Raw genomic sequence first — 19,755 nt, 5'->3', positions numbered from 1 at the left:
TCTGACTGAAGGAATCTGAATCGCTGATGAGTTTCCAACTGTGCAGGTATCTGGCATAATCCCACCAGATCAGGGCTTCGGGCAATTGTCATAAAATATAGAGAAAAAAAAAAGCAACAAAAAACCAGCATGGATTACAAAAACCTGTGCCATTAGATGGCCAGAAGTATCCAGGGCTTAATTTTATTCCTCATTAAAATGCTGACACTTATCAGAAGCATCTGTTCTTCTCCGTGTAACCCTTGGCATCTACAGCTACCTTGTGCTCCGTGAAAGAGGCAGAGATGATGCTCTGGGTCCGAGGCCAGGCAGCACAGCCCAGCTTGCACCCCTAAATGTAAATTAATCCCCTCCAAACCAGCAGCTCAGCATGTTTGTGTGTCCGAGCTACAAAAAGGGGACTGTCCCCAGCATGTGCTGCTCCCCCAGCCATACCAGGTGCCGCCCAGGGAAGTGTCAGCTTCAAAATCAATCCCCAAAAAGGAGCACATTACCTCTTAGACCCATTGCGCCGGTGTGGTGAAGCGCTGGAGCCGAGGTCCTGAGCTGCTTTACTTGCTCCTGTTGCTGCAGGAGCCACGCCACGATCAGACCCTACCTGCACTTCGTAGCACGCAAAGCAAGGAAAAAAAACAGATGTGTCTTTCCTCAACCTGCTTATAATGCCCAGGAAGATAAGAAACAAAAGATTGATGCAGAAAGATGGTGAAACAAAAGGAAACTGAGGCAGTGCTCTCGCGATAGGCAACAGCCTAACTGTTTTCACGTGCTTTATGAGCAACCAAGGGGAATCTTAAAGAGACTTGGGAGAAGTTAATCAACTGTCTTTGCCTACGTCTATTGAAATTTTCTTGTAAGAATGAGAAACAGTGAAAGCAGATGCTTGTTTGGTAAAAGGGGTGAGTGAGGGGTGGAAAGTACTGTTAGCAGTGCTTCGGAGAGAAGGCAAAGGGGGACTGGAAGCGACAGCAAAACAGAAATGGGCCATAAAGGGCTTCAAAAGGAAGATGTGCAACTTGCACGTGACGCAGCTAAGGGAAGCCAGTGGCAGGACGAAAGATGACGGGAATGTTGGGGAGGCAAATGATCTATGGCACCGCTCTCAACAGACGCCGTCAAGGCAAGATTTCCCTTCTCGTGGCTAGGGGGAATAAAACGTATGTTGCAATAACTGATACCACGAGCTGCGAGGGATTTAGCTGAGCAGATGGACAAGGAAGGCCATGTTTTAGATGTTTTGCATAAAGAGTCAGCAAGAGCAAAAGGTAAGCCTAGCTGAGAAGACCTAGGGAGAAGGTCGGGTCAGAGACGAGGTGGAAGCGACAAGTCTCGAACAGCAGCAAGACAGTGGGTATTTTCCATCAAGACACAAAAAGGTGGTGCTGAGGGGGTTATTCTTTTTTAAGATTACCTCATCCAAAAAGAGCCACTTCCACAGAATCACTGCTCGCTGAATTCACAGGACTTGTTTACAGTATAGAAAATAGTTGCAAAACAGAGAACAGGGGGAAAAAAAACACAAAAGGGCATATGGTAATGAAGATCCTTACTGCTGCACCAGTATTTTTAGCTTTTAAATGAATTTACTCTTTATATTAAATTATTTTTAAAAATTGTCTTCGCACATTAAGTAGGTGATGACTTGTAAGTGCATTACGAAACGTGTAAAGCACAAACCAAATGGTTCTGTTCTTCTAAAGATCACTTGGAAGTAATACCACGATCTGATTTCGGAGTATCTACAACTGACGTTGTGAAGCAGTCCATAATCAAACTGTGCCTACACAGAGCCCTCAAAATTACCATGTGGGAAGTGCTGCCAGCAAAAGATCAAGTACTGCAGAGTTGATTCTTGCTTTTATTTACACTTGACTACATAGTGTGACTTTTCCAAAAGCTGTAAAAGAAAAGAATTTTCCTAACAAATCTCTGGTGGAAGAGAGCCGCAGTTGTTCCTGTTTTGTTACAAGTGAGAACACTAAAAGTGCACAGTAATGCTAAAAAAATGACTTCTGCCCAAGTCTGAGCACAACCCCCTCTGCCTGTTGACACACGCATCTCTTGTGCTACGAGGGATCAGCTCCAGTGTTAATATTGCCCATGGTATTTTTAGACTCCACAATCCCAGCCCCGACAAAAACTTCGGCAAATGTTTGTCATCCTCTCATTTATTTCATCTCTCTCAGAAGCAAATTAAAATCTGTTCCCAACGTCCTGACCTCTGAAATTTAGGGATGGAGATGAGAAGAGGCGGAAAGACACATCCCAGCATATTCACGCACACGCACTGCTTGGAGGCAGACGTTTAATTATGTCTAGAGTGCACTAAGTCAAGTTCAATATGTTGACAAAAACCTGGTTTAACACAGAAGCCTGGCAGATAGCACTATTGACCTTTTTAGGTCTTTTTTTTTCTTTTTTTTCTTTTTTTTTTTTCCCAATGAGTGTTTCCCACCTGGTGAACCACCTGGTATGTTGGTAGGAGAGCGGCTCAGCTTTTCGCATAAGCAAAGTGGAAACCATTCCTCATAATGCAACAACACATTCATTGCATTCAGGGAGGAAAGAGCATCTCTAAGATTAACAGAGAGAATTTACGATCCCAAATCTGGCAAAGCACATAAATACAAGCGTAACTGCATGAAGTGAGTAATTCCACATTTGCATGTGCAAAGTTATGCACATTCTTAAACCCTCTGTTGGGCTGGGACTTACACCAGGACGAAATTGGGATGTGGATCAGAAAGATTTCCTGGTTGGGAATCCTAATTAGACTGGTGAACTAATTGCTGAGGTCTTCAGCCTCTGAGGACGTTACATGAACTAGACTAGATCTCTTCAGCCTAGAGAAAGACAATTTCAAGTAAACATGTGGCAGATGTATGAAATCATCAATGGCATAAGGAGCAATTATTCAGAGAGACAGCCAATGAAGTCTTCTAGCAGTAGGTTTACAACCAAAAACATAATTCAAGCCTTTTCCAGACAACACCTAATGAAAAGCGGGAACTCACTGCTAGAGGATACCGGGGGTATCATAAGCACAGCTGGGTTCAAAAGCCAATTACAAGGTACTGTAAGTGAAGTCCATCAAAGGATTATGAGCAAAAATACAGTGTTTGGCTCAGGAAAGCCCCACTTCACTGCCTGTTTGAAGGTAAAATGGCATTCCTGTCTAATTCCCCTATTTTTATGGTTTTCCTCAAGTACCCACGCCTCGCTGTTGCCTGACAAGCTAGGAGGACCTCTGATCTGACCCGCTGGGACTATTGATGCTCTGAACACCTTGAAGAGCAAGTCATCAAAGAAATGAGACTGCTGTCCACCCTGACAGGCACAATTAGGTTCAATACTTTTATTTAAATTGATATTCATTGAATGTTATTATCCCAAATCACTGCTTGTTTATAAAATTCCCCTCCCTGGAAAAAAAAAAAAAAAAAAAACACCTTAAAATACAAAGTACACCAACATATTATTATACAAATGTACCTTCCACACAGCTGGTCCTCGCAGCTGCAAAGGGAACCACATGCTGGAATTACCCAAATTTAGGATGCACATTTTTAACCCTGCAGCTTAAAGAACAGTTTTTACTGAATACTAGGATGTAGGCTTTAAATATTAAAATAAACAGCCATATGGATGACAATGATACAAATTTTACACTTATAAAACGGGCATGCATGCCTTTATGGTGTAGAAAATATAGTAACTACTATGTTAGAAATATACGATATATAAGAAAATAAGAGAAAGCTCTGAAAGGTGCAGTTTTATCCACACGGAATATACTGCATCTGTGCAATGTACGTATATGATATATATATTATATAAAGAATTTCTTGGTCTTGCACTGATCCAAACCAGTTCCTACTTTGGCAAGTGAAGAGAGGAAGAACAATCACCTTGGATGTATGTAAGCCCGTCCGACCACTAGGCAGAAAGGGAAGCAAACTAATCCAACCACAAGAGTCAAAATATGCTCAGCCTGAACTGAGCAAAACCCCACACATCCACGCACGCATGATCAGCATATCAACGCTTGATTTCAAACCTCATAATGTAAATTCGGATCACAGATTATTTTTAGTTTGCATGTAGCATTACTTGAACTCTGTCTCATTACTCCTCCCAAAACATTATTTAATGAGGACGAGCTAGATTCCGCTCGCTCAGCTGTTTACGAGCAGGCAAGCCAAAGACCACCACGGCCAACAACACCAGGTGGTACCATGTCTTAATATCATGAGTTCTAGTTTTTTTTTTTTATGGCATGATCCAGGTTTAGACAGTGCATCTTCCAGAAGGAGCTGCAGCAACAAGCAAGGGAATTACTGCTCTCTTCAGATCTAGCTAGAGCTCACGTCAAGGCAGATATAGTCTGGGAAATTTCATGGATGCTTTGACTGATATTTCTGATAGGTGTGTGATGCCAGTGGTCTGCAACCACCGCTGGTCCAGGACTACTTGGGTACATTAATCAGCATTAAAACTATGTAAAATACAATAAAGTATTTATAATTTCTAAAGAAAAAGATAATTCTGCAACAGTATGAAATCTATTTCTATACGAAGGTGGCAAAACAACACCATGGTAATTTTATCCACTTTAATGGGTATTTAATCCATTTAATTTTATTCATGTCCCTGTGTTAAATTTTCCACGGTAAGGGTATGTCACTGCTTGAGTAAAGCACACGCACACACAAAGGGAACACAGACAGACCCGAGCAAAGACCAACCACCCAAATGAGCAGCACAAACCAAAACCACAACCACGGCGTGGATTTATTATTGCTGCATATTTCCCAAGAGCTACACAATTCACTTCAGGCTTTGTAAACTCACGAGTACCATCATCATCCCAATCTCGTGACAATAAAATCTGCACAGCACCTCACTCTAAAAAAGAGCTTTCCCTTTACAGAGGTGCCATAGAGTGTGCTCTAATAAGGAGACATGTTTCTTATCTGTAGCAAAGGTCAACTGCTGCACACAATATGAAGCACCACACGACACTACCTGGTGGCAAATTATTATCCAAATATTACTCTCTCGAGCAATATATGTTTCACTGTTTTGTTTGACTGTAAGAGGCCCGAAAGCCTGCTCCCGACCACAAAAAATAAGAGATTTTACGAGCAGAAATAGCGTGCAGGAAAAGCAATCAACAGTTAAACACTTCAAGCATCACTGCTCCCGTGGGTGATGATTACTGGAGGGAACTGAAGGTTGCAATCTTAAAAGTTAAGAGAGAGTAAAATAAATGCCAATTTTTCATTTGAGCATGAAGTTTTTCAATAAAAAGAGGCTCGGACTCACTTTGATAATCTACAAAGACTATGTGCACTTCCCCAAGCCTTGCACCAGGCTGTGGCAAGCCACTCTTTATAAAATATAATCAGCTGGGCTGCAATAACAATAACGTGTTAAGAAACACACACAAAGAGGAATAATCACCCTGCAAACATGTTGCTAATAAGTGGGTACTGGACCTTGTTATAATACATCTTAGTTTAAATGTGTTTGTACAACGTGCTGTAGAAATAAAGGAAAACATAATGACCTCAACACCCTTCTTAGCATCCCAGTAGGGAAAATGCACCTCTCACCATGAAGAAATCACAAATGGCACTTAGAGAGAGGAGTTGTAAAGCACGGCATTCATGATTCACTTTGTTATTTTTCACTGCCTGCTGGTGGACAGGTCCCTGAGACTGTTTCAGGACCCGACGGTACCTGGAAAGCAGTTTAACACCTGAAGGGTGTTCCAAAAATCATCATCGCCAACTCAGAAAGAGCTTACAAAGGTCTCTCCTTATGCATTCACCGTGTGCTGACAGCATTAACGAGACACCAAGTCACTGGATGGGGCTTCGGTCTGATCCCAGGAAGTCATTTTGATGCCTCGTGTTTTACAACCTCATCACGTACCATTTGTAAGTTCCCATTTTTCGCCAACGTCTCAAATAGTTGTTGGGTGGTGGAGTGCTTTTTTAAGTATCTCAAGTTGGACAAACTTCAGATCAACCAGGAAAGTTTTCCCCAGTTAGGTCGTGCCCCTTGAGTTTAACTGGTTCTCACTGAGGTTTTGCTGCTAATTGCTGCTAACCGAAGAATTCGACTCGCTCCTGTTGCAGCACATCTCGTTACAGAGGCTACGAGAAACAAACCAATTCTTCTTGCCACCCAGAGCTGGAAACTGGCGATCTCTGCCATTAGCAGATGGGTTCGGGTCTTGATTTTAAGGGGTCTCACTACAACATGGTCTGAAATAACCCATTCAAGAGAGGAGTACTAATTTTGAGCAAAACACCTCAGTGATGGAAATTGTAACAAAACCAGCATTTTTTTCTCAACACCTTTCCTTTTCTGCCGAGCACCATTTGTGGAATGCCAAAGCAGGTTGACTCTGGATCATTTCCTTCATTTTGGGGATTGAAGATGGCACGAACACTGAAGGGCTCCTCTCGGGGCACTGCCTATCTAAAACAGCAGGATTTATGCTTACCCCACTTAGCAGGAAAGGTGGGTCCACCTTAAAACTACCAGGGTAGTGAAAGCACCCTAGCAAAGGTACAGAGAGCTCAGAGAGACAATAATGAACGTAATTGTAGTTAGTTATTGTTTGGTCTACTTACGGCCCTATTTTATAATGCTACTGCCAGCAGAGCTATTTTATGTGATGTCTTTTTCATGTAGCAACCTTTTCATAAATCAAAGGAAAAGCAATACTAGGCAGTTTTTCCTGCAGCCTGTTTGACAATAAAAGTTAACACTGAACCCTGGCTGTTATCAATCTTCATAAATGTGTCCATGATATGGCAAGCCTGTTCCATATTACGCTGAGTTTGTTACTAATGCATGCAGAGGAGCAACCCAGTGGCTTAATGGATCTCCTAAATGGCCTGAAACTGGGACCCACGCTAAGTGGCCAGGAAAGTTTTAGAGAAATAACTGTTTTTCTCATTTCTTTCATTATTCAATAAAATGATTGTCCGTTACAGTGGCTTTATCTTTCCTAGCTCAAGAAAGGTAATATTGTACTATAATATGGATTTACACGGACAAAATAAAGGCCTCAGGAGAATGCCTATCGTTGAATCATATCATGTTAAGAAACCATGGTAAGAAGTGCAAATGAGCAGTATTTCAGTACATCCTTTTAGCAGAGATCTATGCGACCAAGGAAGATTTATACACAAGCACTGAACACAAAGTTCAACAGAATCACACAAACTTACTCTCAGTAGTACACACACCCCATTAAGGGCAGTAAGGGATAATGTCTGATCTGTAATAAGATGTGTTTGAATATGACCTGAAAAAACTCAGTTTACAATGCATACCCAGAACAAGAGGCTGATGGTGGAGTTTGACCTTCACACATCCATCCTGTGGGGATCCAAAGAGCAGCAATAACTTTATCTGCCTAAACACGAGGTTTACCAGGTACTGAGTAACTTGAGGACTACTTCTGTCCCGCACAGCATCACATTATGCGACCGGTGAGAAGGACCAACAGGTCTCCAGGTCTAAAATAAAGACAACTTGGGACAGAGCCATTACATAGATTAGCTTTATCCTTAATCAATTCTCTTGAAGAGCCACCAAAACCCCTTTTGTAGGCAACACATAATATCTCTACCTAAAGGAGCCAAAATACTTAGTAGAAAAGAGCTGGTGAACTAGATTCATTTGACACCGAAATTATCCATAAAGGACTTGTTTCTAAATTCCACACTGACTGTGCTTATGGCATCTTTTTATTGAGAAGGTTCTGGCAATTTTTTTTGCCAAAGTACTGCCTCTAGTCACGGCAGAGGGAAAAGAATGTATGTGATGGAACAAAAGGGGCCGCATTTCATCAGCCCATGCAAGAGCAAGATTTCAGTAACAGTAAAGCAGTGTAGACAGAGCAGCAGTCTATTACGCACAGATCTATAAAGCCTGTCTCGCAAAACCTTTCGATCCTGATCTTCTGGTGCTTCCCGTAATGCATATGGCACAGTGCAGCACTGGCTATGGAACACTATCCGTCTTCACACATCCTTGACAGGGGACTCTATCTTTATAACGTTTATAGCCACGGACACGGCACTCGAGTGGTCTCCTTAAAGATCCACATATTAGTTTTATCTATTTTCTCCAGTCCTTTTCCCCAAGGCTTAAATGTGTACTTTAAATGTTTCAGGACTCTACTTTGATTTTATATTGCAGGCAGATTAATGGAGATGCAGAAGACAGTGCAAGAGAGTGCATTTTTACATTTTGTTTTTTAAATATTGACAAGTTTTCCAATTCGAGTTATAGATCCTCCAAAGAGGCACGCAGCACTGGAATTGACAAACCCCTCTAACGCTTAACTGTTCATAAACAGTAACAGGGCAAAATCTCTCCTGCCGAACAGCTGTGTGCCTTCTCCTGTTCTTTTAGGGTTAGGAAGTGGTGTGCTCTTCATGCTTCTAAGTGTGCACTATGGAACAAAAATATCAGGTCATACCCACACAAGCCAAACGTTTTAAAATCCCGAAGTAAAACAAAAATATTTAGGAAATCCCCTCTTCAGAAATGCCAGCAAAAGAGTTACGATTTGCTTAAAAATGAAGCTCACGCTCAAGAAAGTGAGAAAATGCAGTCAGCAGTTGTAAAAGCATTCCAAAAACTGGTTAGGATATTTCATGACCAATATACACACTTTCTCCTGTGGATGTCAGGACTCATAATTTAAAGATGCAGTGATAACCACTGAAAGAATCAAAAAGCATGTTCAGAAAACAACTTAGTGGTTTGCAATGAGGAGTACTGAGAATAACAGAACAAAATTTAAAGAAAATGCAGGCTGAACATCAGCACAAAAATTTCCTGTATAGAATATACATCAAATAACAGAATAGTATTTCAAGGGAAACAAATAAAACTTGAATTTTCTGATAAGGACATAGACCATCTTGCTGGACCTGAGTGCTTCCACCTAACAACGCTGGCTCCGTGGCCAACACAGCTATGTTCTGATCAATTAACCGACTTACACAGTTGCATTTAAAAAGATGCACATCGGGAAAACTTGCTGGAAATTTCAAGCTAAGAAGAGTAGGAATTTTTTTTTTGAAGGTTCACATCTACTAGGAAAAAAATAAAATTGACCATATTCACAAAAGGCCACTACTGTCTAAAATTTGGCTATCTAAATGTCAAAATTCCTCTGACTGAAGGAGAATAATTGTTAAACTATATGAGTTTGGAGGTGTGAAGAAGTAGTAATGCCTATGAGGACAGAACTGATGCTGTTCCCCTTTCACAGCTATACAAAAACGTACACGTCGACGCTGTGGTCAACTCCTAGAGGATCAAAAATCGAAAAAGAATCAAAATTTTTCAAAACCACTATTATTTTATGCTGCATGTGCTACTAAGAGGATCAACAAAGAAAGCCAAAATGTCACTGCTTGGTGCTAGTTAAGATGGAAGAAAAGAAATCTGGGGACTGTTCTGTCCTCTTACCTATAAATGAGACACAAATCAATTAGGTCACTGAAAAAAATATACTGTCTTAGGAAGAACAGCCTATAAAGTTTATGTGAAAAATGACAATCACTGCCCTCTTAATTGTAGACTCAGAATTGGTACGTACTACCCCTCTGACCTCAGTCCAGTCCCCTAACTGTAAGGGATAACTGAATGCACTTCTGTCACACGTACACAGGTGCTTTCATTATTTTTATTGCAGTTGAACCTAAATGGACTAATTAAAGTGAAATCTACATTAGGAAGCAATTTGCTAGGCATCCTAATACATAAAAAAGCACAAATCCTCCACAAATGTATAAAGGCTTCTCTGTGACCCAACCTCCATGCAGCACACCTGTTGCCAGCTGCCTGCTGCAGTTTTGTTCTATTCCCCAATAAATTCAGGTTAACCAAGTGCGACCTGGCACAACTTTATTTATTTATTTGTAGGAACCTGCCAGCGGCAAAGGAACGAACCTCCTCCTCCATCAGACCAGCAGAGTGACACGGCGATCCAGTGCCACCCCCGGGTGCCACCCATCCAGCTGCCAGATGCTGACAGCTGCAGCTCCGTGTTCTACGCACCAAAGACACAGGAGGACCAGCCTTAAACAAATGCGATCTGGTTCTGGTACCAGCAGCATATCTCTGCTGCTCTGACGTCTTGAGAATGAGGGCTTTATTTAAAAAATGTAAATCAGGCAGCAGGATTCCCTGGCTGCTGGGTGAGCGGTGGAAGATACGAAGCTTGTTGAATGCTCCAGGCCTGGCTGTCACATTATGCTGAAGCCCTGACTACTCACTCAAGTCGAAATCTGCATGGTACTCTCCACCGAGATTCATCTCATTTCGGACTGCCCTAAGTAAATAGGAAGATAAAAAGCGATACTGGAAGATAAACTGCAATTAAAAGTGTAGCTCTGCTCAGAGAACGAGCTATTGCAGCATACCTGCTCTCTGCATGTCTAATGTCTTTATCAACTCCCCATAAAGGAAAAATAAATAACATATTTTTATTCCATTTAGTCTTTCAGAGCTACAGGGTAAGGTAGGTGGAATATGCTTGCCAGATACCGAAGAAACTGTATGATTTTCAAGTCCAGGTAATCAGTTTTACTCCTGGCAATAAAAGGGGGAAGTTTTACTTTTGAACTTAACCTCAGGTGAACTAGAAGCCAATAGGACAGCTTAACTGCTTTATAAGGCATCTTAATTCTATTTTTATAAACCTTATTTTCTGAGTATGACCACACTTTGCAACAAGGCAGATGATTTGATATTATTTCCCCAAATGTTTAATGTATACTTTGGCTTTACAACCGTGATTTCACTTCGATGGAGTCTAAGCAGAATGACTGCAGTCAATTTTTTTCCCCCCGATTTAGCCCAACACTACTGGAAGGGAGGGAAAAAAAAAAAAAAGGAAGAACTGGTTAATTACAAGTAGCAGCAAATGAGCTGTAATGGAGGTGTTATGAATGTAAATCAGTGACGCCTGATGCAGCAACAGCAGCATCTGTGCATGCAGCTTACAAAGTAATGAGATCGTGCTGATGTACTGGCATCCTGCTTTGATCACTTCATCTTGTTCAAGAGCTCTGCTGGGAAAACAAAGGTCAGTGGCACTGACCTCCCTCCCCGCAGCTTGCACACGCACAAATATTAGCAGCTGATCAAGGATTGCTGTCTTTCCACCCCGTGATTTTGGAACGGATGGTTACGTAGCTGGGGGCCTTCACCAAACAGAAAGCACAAGCTCCTGCCATGTGAAGTGTCGTGTTCGAACATGTAGAGGTAATTGGCCATTCATTCTTTACCCTGTAACCAGAAACAGGTGTATGCTTCTTAGAAAAAAAGCATTACCATCAACTCTGCAAAACCTGTTCCCTCCTAGAAGGAGAGGCTTGCTGCTGTGTGCTCGGAAGTGGGGGCTGTGAGATTTGTAGGCTTTGGTTCTACAGATGGCTTGGACTCACAAAAAAAAGTCCTTAAAAAAAGGTATTGGTAAATCTCAGCAACACAAGATTACAACCCACAGGACAAATTAATAATAAAAAGAGGAGACTGTGGGTTTTAACCTGCCTCGGTTTGACACTGTAACTGGGAAATCATTTACTTGTGTGTACACCAAATCCCAACAAAGGATGCTTAACGTATTAAAACAAGAGGCTTTAGTCCTTGAAAGGGAGCGGGGAGCCAGATGTACCGCAGCAGAGCGCTACGTGCCAAGTGCGCTGCGAGCACTCGGTCCTCCCTGGTTACGAGTGGCTCAGGAAACTGCAGCCAGCAGCAAGAACTGCCCTTAATGAGTGCATCCATCAATTTTCAGGGGACTCGGTTGATTACCGGCACGCAAAACTAGGGAACACGCCAATTTAACTGTTGGCCACTGATGCATGAAGGAAGACTTTCACTCGCTCGCTTTTCAGGAGGAAGTCTATAAAATGACTTAACGCATCTGTGTAAGCAAATACAGAAAATCCGTGGTGTGCTGAGGCAGGAGCACGTGCTTCTCCTTCTAACATCGACCAGACGCACCTGAAGAGGAAAGGGACATTCAGACAACTAGGAGTGTTTGACTACATCTGTTAGAAAGCTTATCCTATTATAACTACTTTCCAGCAAGTCTTTTGTTATTTCAAGTACTAATTCATATCAGATAAAAAATTCCTAGTCATGACTTTGGGCTTTACTGAAATGAATTTTACGATTGCTTTCCCTATTCCAGACCATAAAGTATCTAACTGTGTGAAAAATTGGTGATAGCCTGAGGAAAGACTTAATGAATGTACCCAGGATTCCTAAAAAAGATACGGGTAAATAGGGAAAGAATTGGCTTGGCCCTCTTAACTAATGTCCTACCTAAATTTTGAATAATGGATTAAAAAAAAAAAAAGTTAATATAACTCTCAATATATTAACATGCTTCAAAACTATCTCCTGCCCAAAGAAACACATTTAAAGTTCACATTTGAGTTTGAATATCTCGATGAAACACGTCCCCACGCAAACAGACTCACGGTCCTGGGCTTACCAGGAAAACACACAGATATTACGCCAGAATCCCCCGCTCCCACTTCGCTCAGGATGAATCTGCATCTAGCTCAAAAGTGCACAATTAATATTTCATCCAGCTCTGTTGAGTACTCTCATTTCTAATGGACTCAATCGATCAAAGGAAGAAAGTTAAATATCTGTGTTGCTGTAGGGAAAACTGAAGTTGTCATTTATGAAGTGATCATCATTTCATAGGTAAATGCACTGAAGGGTTTACAGGATTTTGATATTCTAAAGCTGTTCAAAGGAAATCCTCATCTATATGTTCACAGGTTGGGGAAAAACGGAGACAGGGATAATACTGACCACCAACGTCCCTTCATCAAGCCAAGATGCTGAAGCAACAGGCAATTCTAACCAAAAGGCAGAAATACATCACTGAGTTATAAATATAGTATTTACATTAAAATATAATAACTCCTCCTTCCTCACTTCAATTCAAAGGCATACCTAGGTGTGCATGGTGTGAAGTGTTTGTCCAGACAAGGAGCACTGTGTTCGTCCAAGAAGCAAAACCACAGGTACAAAGAAGTGGTAGAAAGTCAAGCACTTTGCTCAAACGAGCTCTGCTGTGGCAGGGCTGAGACGAGTCTATTAGGACCGAGTACGGGCTGAAAGGGGTGAGCAAAGAAAATAAATTCTGTTTTGTTCCTTTTGCATTCAAAAGGAACAGAATTTGGGATGTACAAGATAAATAACAGAGGCAGAAAAGATCTGTAGCCTCTTTCTCAGCTCCTCTTCCCACCTGAAGCAGCTCTGCGCCTTCTGAATCCAGACTGCTTCCCAGCTAAGAGGGGTGACAGTGCCACATCCACCCCACAAAACACCATTTACACTTCTCTTGAGCAGTGCAAGGCCGTTAAGCTATCAGACAACAGCACTTGTTATTTATTTAAGCAACTCACTGCCATGGACCATGCTCTGTATGGTGTGACCACCACTGCTGGGGCAGCTACACAGCGAGGAAGCCTTGGGGCACTACAGGGTGGAAGAGTACAAAGAAAGATTATTCAAGTACCTCTGCCACTAAGAAAAGCTGCGTGGTTTAGGCTGAGTTGATGGTATTTAACGTTGTGCACTCCTTCTAGCAGAACTCACAAACACGGCAGTCCTACGCTCACCCGGGGGACATTTGGGTAACTCGGGACCGTTGTCCCCAGCTGCAACACGTGGCATTGTTTTCAGAACAGCATCGTGCCAAGTTGTGCTTCTCTCACTGACCCGCTGACTAAGATTTGAGCGAGTCTGATTGTGGGGTTTGGGGCTTATTCTTGTTTCTTCGATGTGAAAAGAGGACACGACTTACTGCCAGAGTTACGCTGTAAGGATAACTACATTATGATAACTTTTCATAACATAACAACTATGATAACTAGCAAATTAAATAATCAGTTACATACAAACACAAAAAATAATACAACATTTGCAATTCTCTTGTCATTTTTTCAAATGTTAAGAACAAAGAATTTAAGACTACTACCAACAACGGTATCACCAACAGTATTAAAAAAAACTGTTTCAAGACAAAGCACTGCAAAGGATGCTATATTTGAAAGAGTAAAGATGAATTTCAGATGTTTCTACTTAGAGTCCACTGTCTTTGGCTGAGCAAAGGGAGTGCAACGAGAAGGAGGCAAGCCTGCAGGCTCTGTCCAAGGGCTTCTGAATAGATTTCTATTTTCTGTTACTGAAAAATATTATGTGGTATTTCATAAATAATTTATAATCCGTTCTTTTAACTTCAGTTTTTAAAAGCAGCTGATGCTAATGAAGGTGGCAGAAGGAGCTGCTGGAAAACTGAAAGTTTCTCACCATCAGATCTGCAGAAGTGGAGACAACAGAACAAACTATTGACATGGGTATGTATCCAACATGGATTTCTACATTACTGTCATGTGAGTATCACATGGCAGTTACTGAAGACGTCTGCATTAAGGAGCTATCAATATTCCTAATTTACAGAAATCACGGAAGGGTCCCTGGAAATCACCTTGTGCCTCGAAACAAACCCACGGTTCCCTGGGCTCTGCCCAGTGGTGTCATTATAAAGCTTATTTTCTCTCTAAACTGCCTATTTTTTAATGTTCAGAGAACAGGCATCACTGCTTTGTGAGGCAACTACACCAAAGTGCCAGGTACTCACTTAACGTGGCTTCACCACATTCTCGGCTACATTTTCCAGTTCAAAAAATATTAGCTAAAACACAACTTAAAGGAAATATTCTTAATGTTTCTCTATATTTACTGATAACCATAGAACATAATTATTGTGGTTTATGTTTTATCTTCAACAAGCATTAATAAACCAAGCTCCATGACACAGAAGTCAGTAACTAAACGAAGGCACGGCATTGAGGTTTTGCCTTACGCTCTTGTTCACTGTGTCCCAAAGCAACCCCCCCGTTGAACTATTTTCAAGGCTCCAACAGCCTGTTGCCGTGCTAACACCAAAGCCTCACCTCCATCAATGATCGTATTATCAGAGCAATTGAAATGATCTGGGAGCGCGTGAAATAAATCGATTCGGTCTGGGAAACTGTTTTTAATAAAAGTCTCAGAAGACGGTACCGGTGCGAAGCAGCCCGAGCAAGCCCCGCACCTCGCTGCGTTTAATCAAACGAACCCTGCAGCTCCCCAGAGGCATCCCTTCCGACGGCAGGGCTCCCGACCAGCTGTCTCGGAGCGAGGGAATAAAGCCATCAGAACCTGAAACTCAGAATGAACACTCAATCGTCTCACGATGCAAAGGATCCTCCGTGATTAAAGCTGTTTGCAGGGGATAAATTCACCCAGAAGCCTACCAACATGCCAACACGTCTCAACGCTGTGAAGCACCTGATCCAGAATTCGGCTTCGTTGGAGGTGTAGGAGTTTAGAAGTGACACCGAAGTGAAACCGAAGTGACACAGCAGGACGAGGCTCGGGGCTGTGGCACCTCGGGTCCTGCTCAGCTCAGCGTTTTTGCCCCGAAAAGAGCAGCAAGAAGCTGCTGCCTGCTGGCTCCGCGTGAGCGGGAGAGGAAGGGCTAAACGTTTTGAAACAGCACCAGTGCACAGCTGTAAGTGTTACCCACTGCAAGGAATCAGAACCCACAGGAGATAAAGCAGAAATGTTTATTTTAGGCAGGATTTGCCCTATCTGCTTACTCTGTTCCTGAATGAATAATCAAGCCGCTACTTGGCTCCGAACACCGCGGGGGAATAAAATGTCACCACTGCAGCTGCCAAATTTCCCAATACCAGCCCTTCAAATTAAGGGGAAAAAAAAAAACACAATATAAATGTACAATTTGATTACTTAAAGCCCAAATCTTCGCCCAAAGCCTGGCTCTTCCTGTAATAACGCATTCTTTTCTTCTTGTGTCAACTTCTGATTATAACAGAGACATCTTCATAATATAATAATTCTGGTTATAATGTAACTGCGGGTAACATAACTCCTACATTAGAAAAGGCAGCATGCTCTAGTAATGTTGTTTTAATGTAATTTGTGTACTGCAGGAACTGACTGAACCTGGTCATTTAGAATTTGATCAATGCGAATTAGTGTCTTAAAGAGATGAACCATTTGATAATTCAGAATTTGATCAATGTGAATCAGGACCTCATGGAGATAAAACATTTATCATGAACATTTGGAATAGCGGTCTAATCCAGGCAGCACTGAAGAAGGTAATAAGCAGGCATCAATAAGGACTGCAGACAAAGTACAGAAGAGCTGTCAGTTCTCGGATACGAGCCTATATGGGGTACTTGGTTCTTCCCTTTCAAAGGGGTGAATTATCCCTAAAGGCTGATGAAGCCACAGCTGATGTAATTTCAAGGACTAAATGGAGGAAGGAAAGGAAAACCCAGGAAATATTTAAGTAATTAGCCACTACTCTTTGCTCTTGAAAGAGATATGGTTTAAAAAGTTTAGGAAATACAAGTTATCTCAATAAAACTTATCAACTCATTCTAGACATGTTTAAAATTGAGTGAGACTGTTTTATAATAATCCCACAATTAGATCTATTAATCTCTCACTTAGAACCTGAAATCACACTGACACGCAGCACATTGCTTTATGCATTAACAAAATTTAGCAGTTCAACCTTATTTAATTCTTCTTTTACAGCCAATTAAACAAGCTCTTTAAACACCATTGCTTGAAACTCTGTCCTCAATCCTCACATGCAATTAAACTGAACATGAGAAGTGCCTGGCGACACCAAAAGAGCATCATCTTCAGGTTTCACTAAATCATTCATAATTTATCCATCAAGCTGCATACAAAAGGCAGTGCTAAAATAACGGCTGCTGAATTTAAACCTTCAGTAAAAAGACAGGCCATTTCAAAGGATTTGATATCGGGAAGAATTTAAAATGATACAGTAAGATTGATATTTCATGTTCTGTATCAAAGCTATTCCAATTTATGTGCATACTTCAGATATATTTTCCTCCTGATAATGTTTTCCTTTTGTTTTTAACACAATGGACCAAAACTGGATCTACTAATCAAAAACCTCCAAATAATTTTCATGAAAAAATGGCTTGAAGTGCAAAGGAAGCACTGCAACTTCAGTAATGGCACGGCAGTGAAGACTAGTCAAACAGTTAATTTCTATTTATAATTTCAGTCTCTAGAAAATTAAGAAGCAGCCAATTTCATCAACTGTTAGGAATCTCTGATTCCCTGGCCAAATCCCTCTTTATTAAATAGTCTTTGGTTTATGCAGACAGAATAAAAGATCCTTCAAAATGGTGTTCTTAAAATTTGTAGATATTGCCTGATGCTGAGCGCTGGCCCCTTAGCCAGCTGTTTGTGCAAAAAAAAAGAACACCAAAGCATGCATATTGGAAATTGTTTATATACTAGGGAAAAGCAAACAAATATACAAAAAAAAAAAAACAAACATTCCCCACCTCTGGTCACAATAACCACCTAGGCTATCAAATACTACTTCAAATCACAATAAAGTCTCGTTTTGAAATAAGCAAAGTCAGATTAGGCAATAATTAGATTTCAAAACAGGAAAGTAACCTAATGTAACAAAGGAAGGAGAAATACTCGATGGGAATCTTACACTGGTGAGAATAATGACAATGAATGACAACATACCGGGCTTCCCATCAGTAATGGGAAACCCTCCAAATTATGCTTAAATCACTCCGTGAGTCAATGGTCATTCCGTCTCTCTTGTTTAAGGGACAGATGAGTTCAGTCCTCAGTGACATAAACTCTGCATTGTCTGTTAACCAGCACAGAAGATTTTATATAAACACTAGAGAGTATTAACAACCCCTGATATTGAAAGATAAAACGTTTTTATCTTACAGTTAAGAAGTTGGTATCATTATCAGCAGCTCCAAAAAGCCCTTCCTCCTCTTGCCCACCAAAAACCAAACCAAAACCCAAAACTCTTTTGTTTCCTTTTAAACCCTTCCACAAACCTAAAAATGGTCACAGAATAATTGACTTTACACAGCATTTCTTGGTTACCACTGTGACTCTAAGGTTGTAAAAGTTCTCTTTGTATCCTTACTAACATGATAAATGGAACCTTCTGCCTAATGGATGAACCAGCAGAAAGGGAACAGTCCAAGGTTAAGGGTCAGAGTCACTTTGATCCATCAGTTACTGTATCTTCATTTAACCATCCTCAGGACTAATAAAAATTATTTAATCTGAACTTCACTGGTAGGGGCAAAGCGAAGTTGCTAATTTAAATCCTTTCACATCATGCAAGCACAGGATGAATGCTATTGTAATGCAAAGCTGGAACTACATTTTTGTTGTTCCGCTTGAGAAAAAATGTTAAGGAGTGTATTTTTAGAATATTCCATGCATCTTATCAAATATAAATTAATTAGTATATTACTAACTGTGCATCTAATTTCTATGCAGCTTATGGTTACTATGCATTGCCTCCAAATTCTTGAAAATTCTCTCATATGAATAGCCAGGGTTTTTTCCCACACAGACTGATAGGATCTACGATAGCAGAAAGGGGAGTTACTATGCATTTGAATACGGATAAAAATTCATTTATTTGCCAGCTTCAAAAGCAGTGGTAGAAAAGACTTACTTGAACCGGGCTGACACTTCGTCGGCAGCTTTTTGGTATTGTTCTGTGGTTACTTTGTAGAACTGGGCGCTCTGGAAAGTTAAAAAATAATAATAATAAAATAAAAAACTTAATAATACAAATTTCGTCTACCGTCAATTATATATAAGTCAATACCTGGTCAGTAACATAAATTTAGATATTTTATACATTTCAGTTGCTCAAAAACAAACAAAAAAAACACCAAAGACACAACAACATCAAAAGAACAAAAACCCTCAGATCAGATATTCTACAAAGTTGCACAGACATTTTGGTAAGCGTGTCGTTTTTGCCAAATGTGTCCCGTTTGCTCTGAAAGGTTACGTAAAAGAGATGGCATAAAAAGAGATGTTTTCCTTCCTCAAGAAGGAAACTGCAGAGAGACCTGGGGTAAGAATCCCGCATTTAGCCCTAGGTGATATTGGAGCCCGTGAAACTTCTCCATGAAGAAAAAAAGTCAAAATACTGAAGACGTACTTCTTTGCATGTGCGTATTTGTGTTACTTACACATATGTCCCCAGCTCGTCTGCAGGTGACAGTCATGTCAGGCTTCAAAGTGGCACAATAAATTAACTATCGCTTGATTTTCTTTTTTGCTCTTTGCCTTGATAATGCCTCTTGCAGGGAGTTCTTTTAATATTCCATACTTCTAAATTGCTTCAATCAGTTATTAATATTATTTTTTTTTCCTGGCAGCTTTGGAGAATATTTTCATCTCCCCTAAACCAGGGAAAGCTTTCTCTCAGTTCCACCAAATCATTAATTTCCACAATGCAGGTCAGACAAGATTGAGTCAGCAAGCAATAAAACTTTTCTATACATAAAAATGGCAAAGTTTCTCAGTGGGACATACAATATTCAAAGACAAATCACTATAATGTTGTGATGCTTCATGTCTAGATAATATATACCTGGTATTTTTAAAGAGATTTTTATAGCCCTAGCACAGTTGGACTTAAGATGTAATAACTAAGGCACCTGGCTTCACAGTTGGAGGAATAATGAAAAGTTAAAGCAGTTCAAAAGTTCTCTAAAACATTTTTTTTCCGTGAATAGTCAGGTCAATAGGAAAAACAATCTCGTGGAGATGAAC

At 40.8% G+C, this 19,755-nt stretch overlaps 1 protein-coding gene across 5 annotated transcripts in view; it reads right to left on the bottom strand.

Annotated features, from left to right (window-relative positions):
- Window positions 1-19,755, bottom strand: part of CHCHD3 (coiled-coil-helix-coiled-coil-helix domain containing 3) — a 149,767-nt gene that overhangs the window by 9,465 nt on the left and 120,547 nt on the right. For all 5 annotated transcript variants that reach the window (XM_080578089.1, XM_080578090.1, XM_080578087.1 and 2 more), the window contains one exon: window positions 18,641-18,711. In XM_080578089.1, coding sequence (XP_080434215.1) covers window positions 18,641-18,711 — 71 coding nt within the window. The remainder of the gene's footprint in view (window positions 1-18,640; window positions 18,712-19,755) is intronic.

This window comes from Anser brachyrhynchus (genome assembly GCF_964034855.1).
Source record: "Anser brachyrhynchus genome assembly, chromosome: 1".
NCBI classification, from domain to species: domain Eukaryota; kingdom Metazoa; phylum Chordata; class Aves; order Anseriformes; family Anatidae; genus Anser; species Anser brachyrhynchus.
Note: the sequence above shows the minus strand (reverse complement) of the source record. Positions and strands in the feature narration are given on the sequence as shown.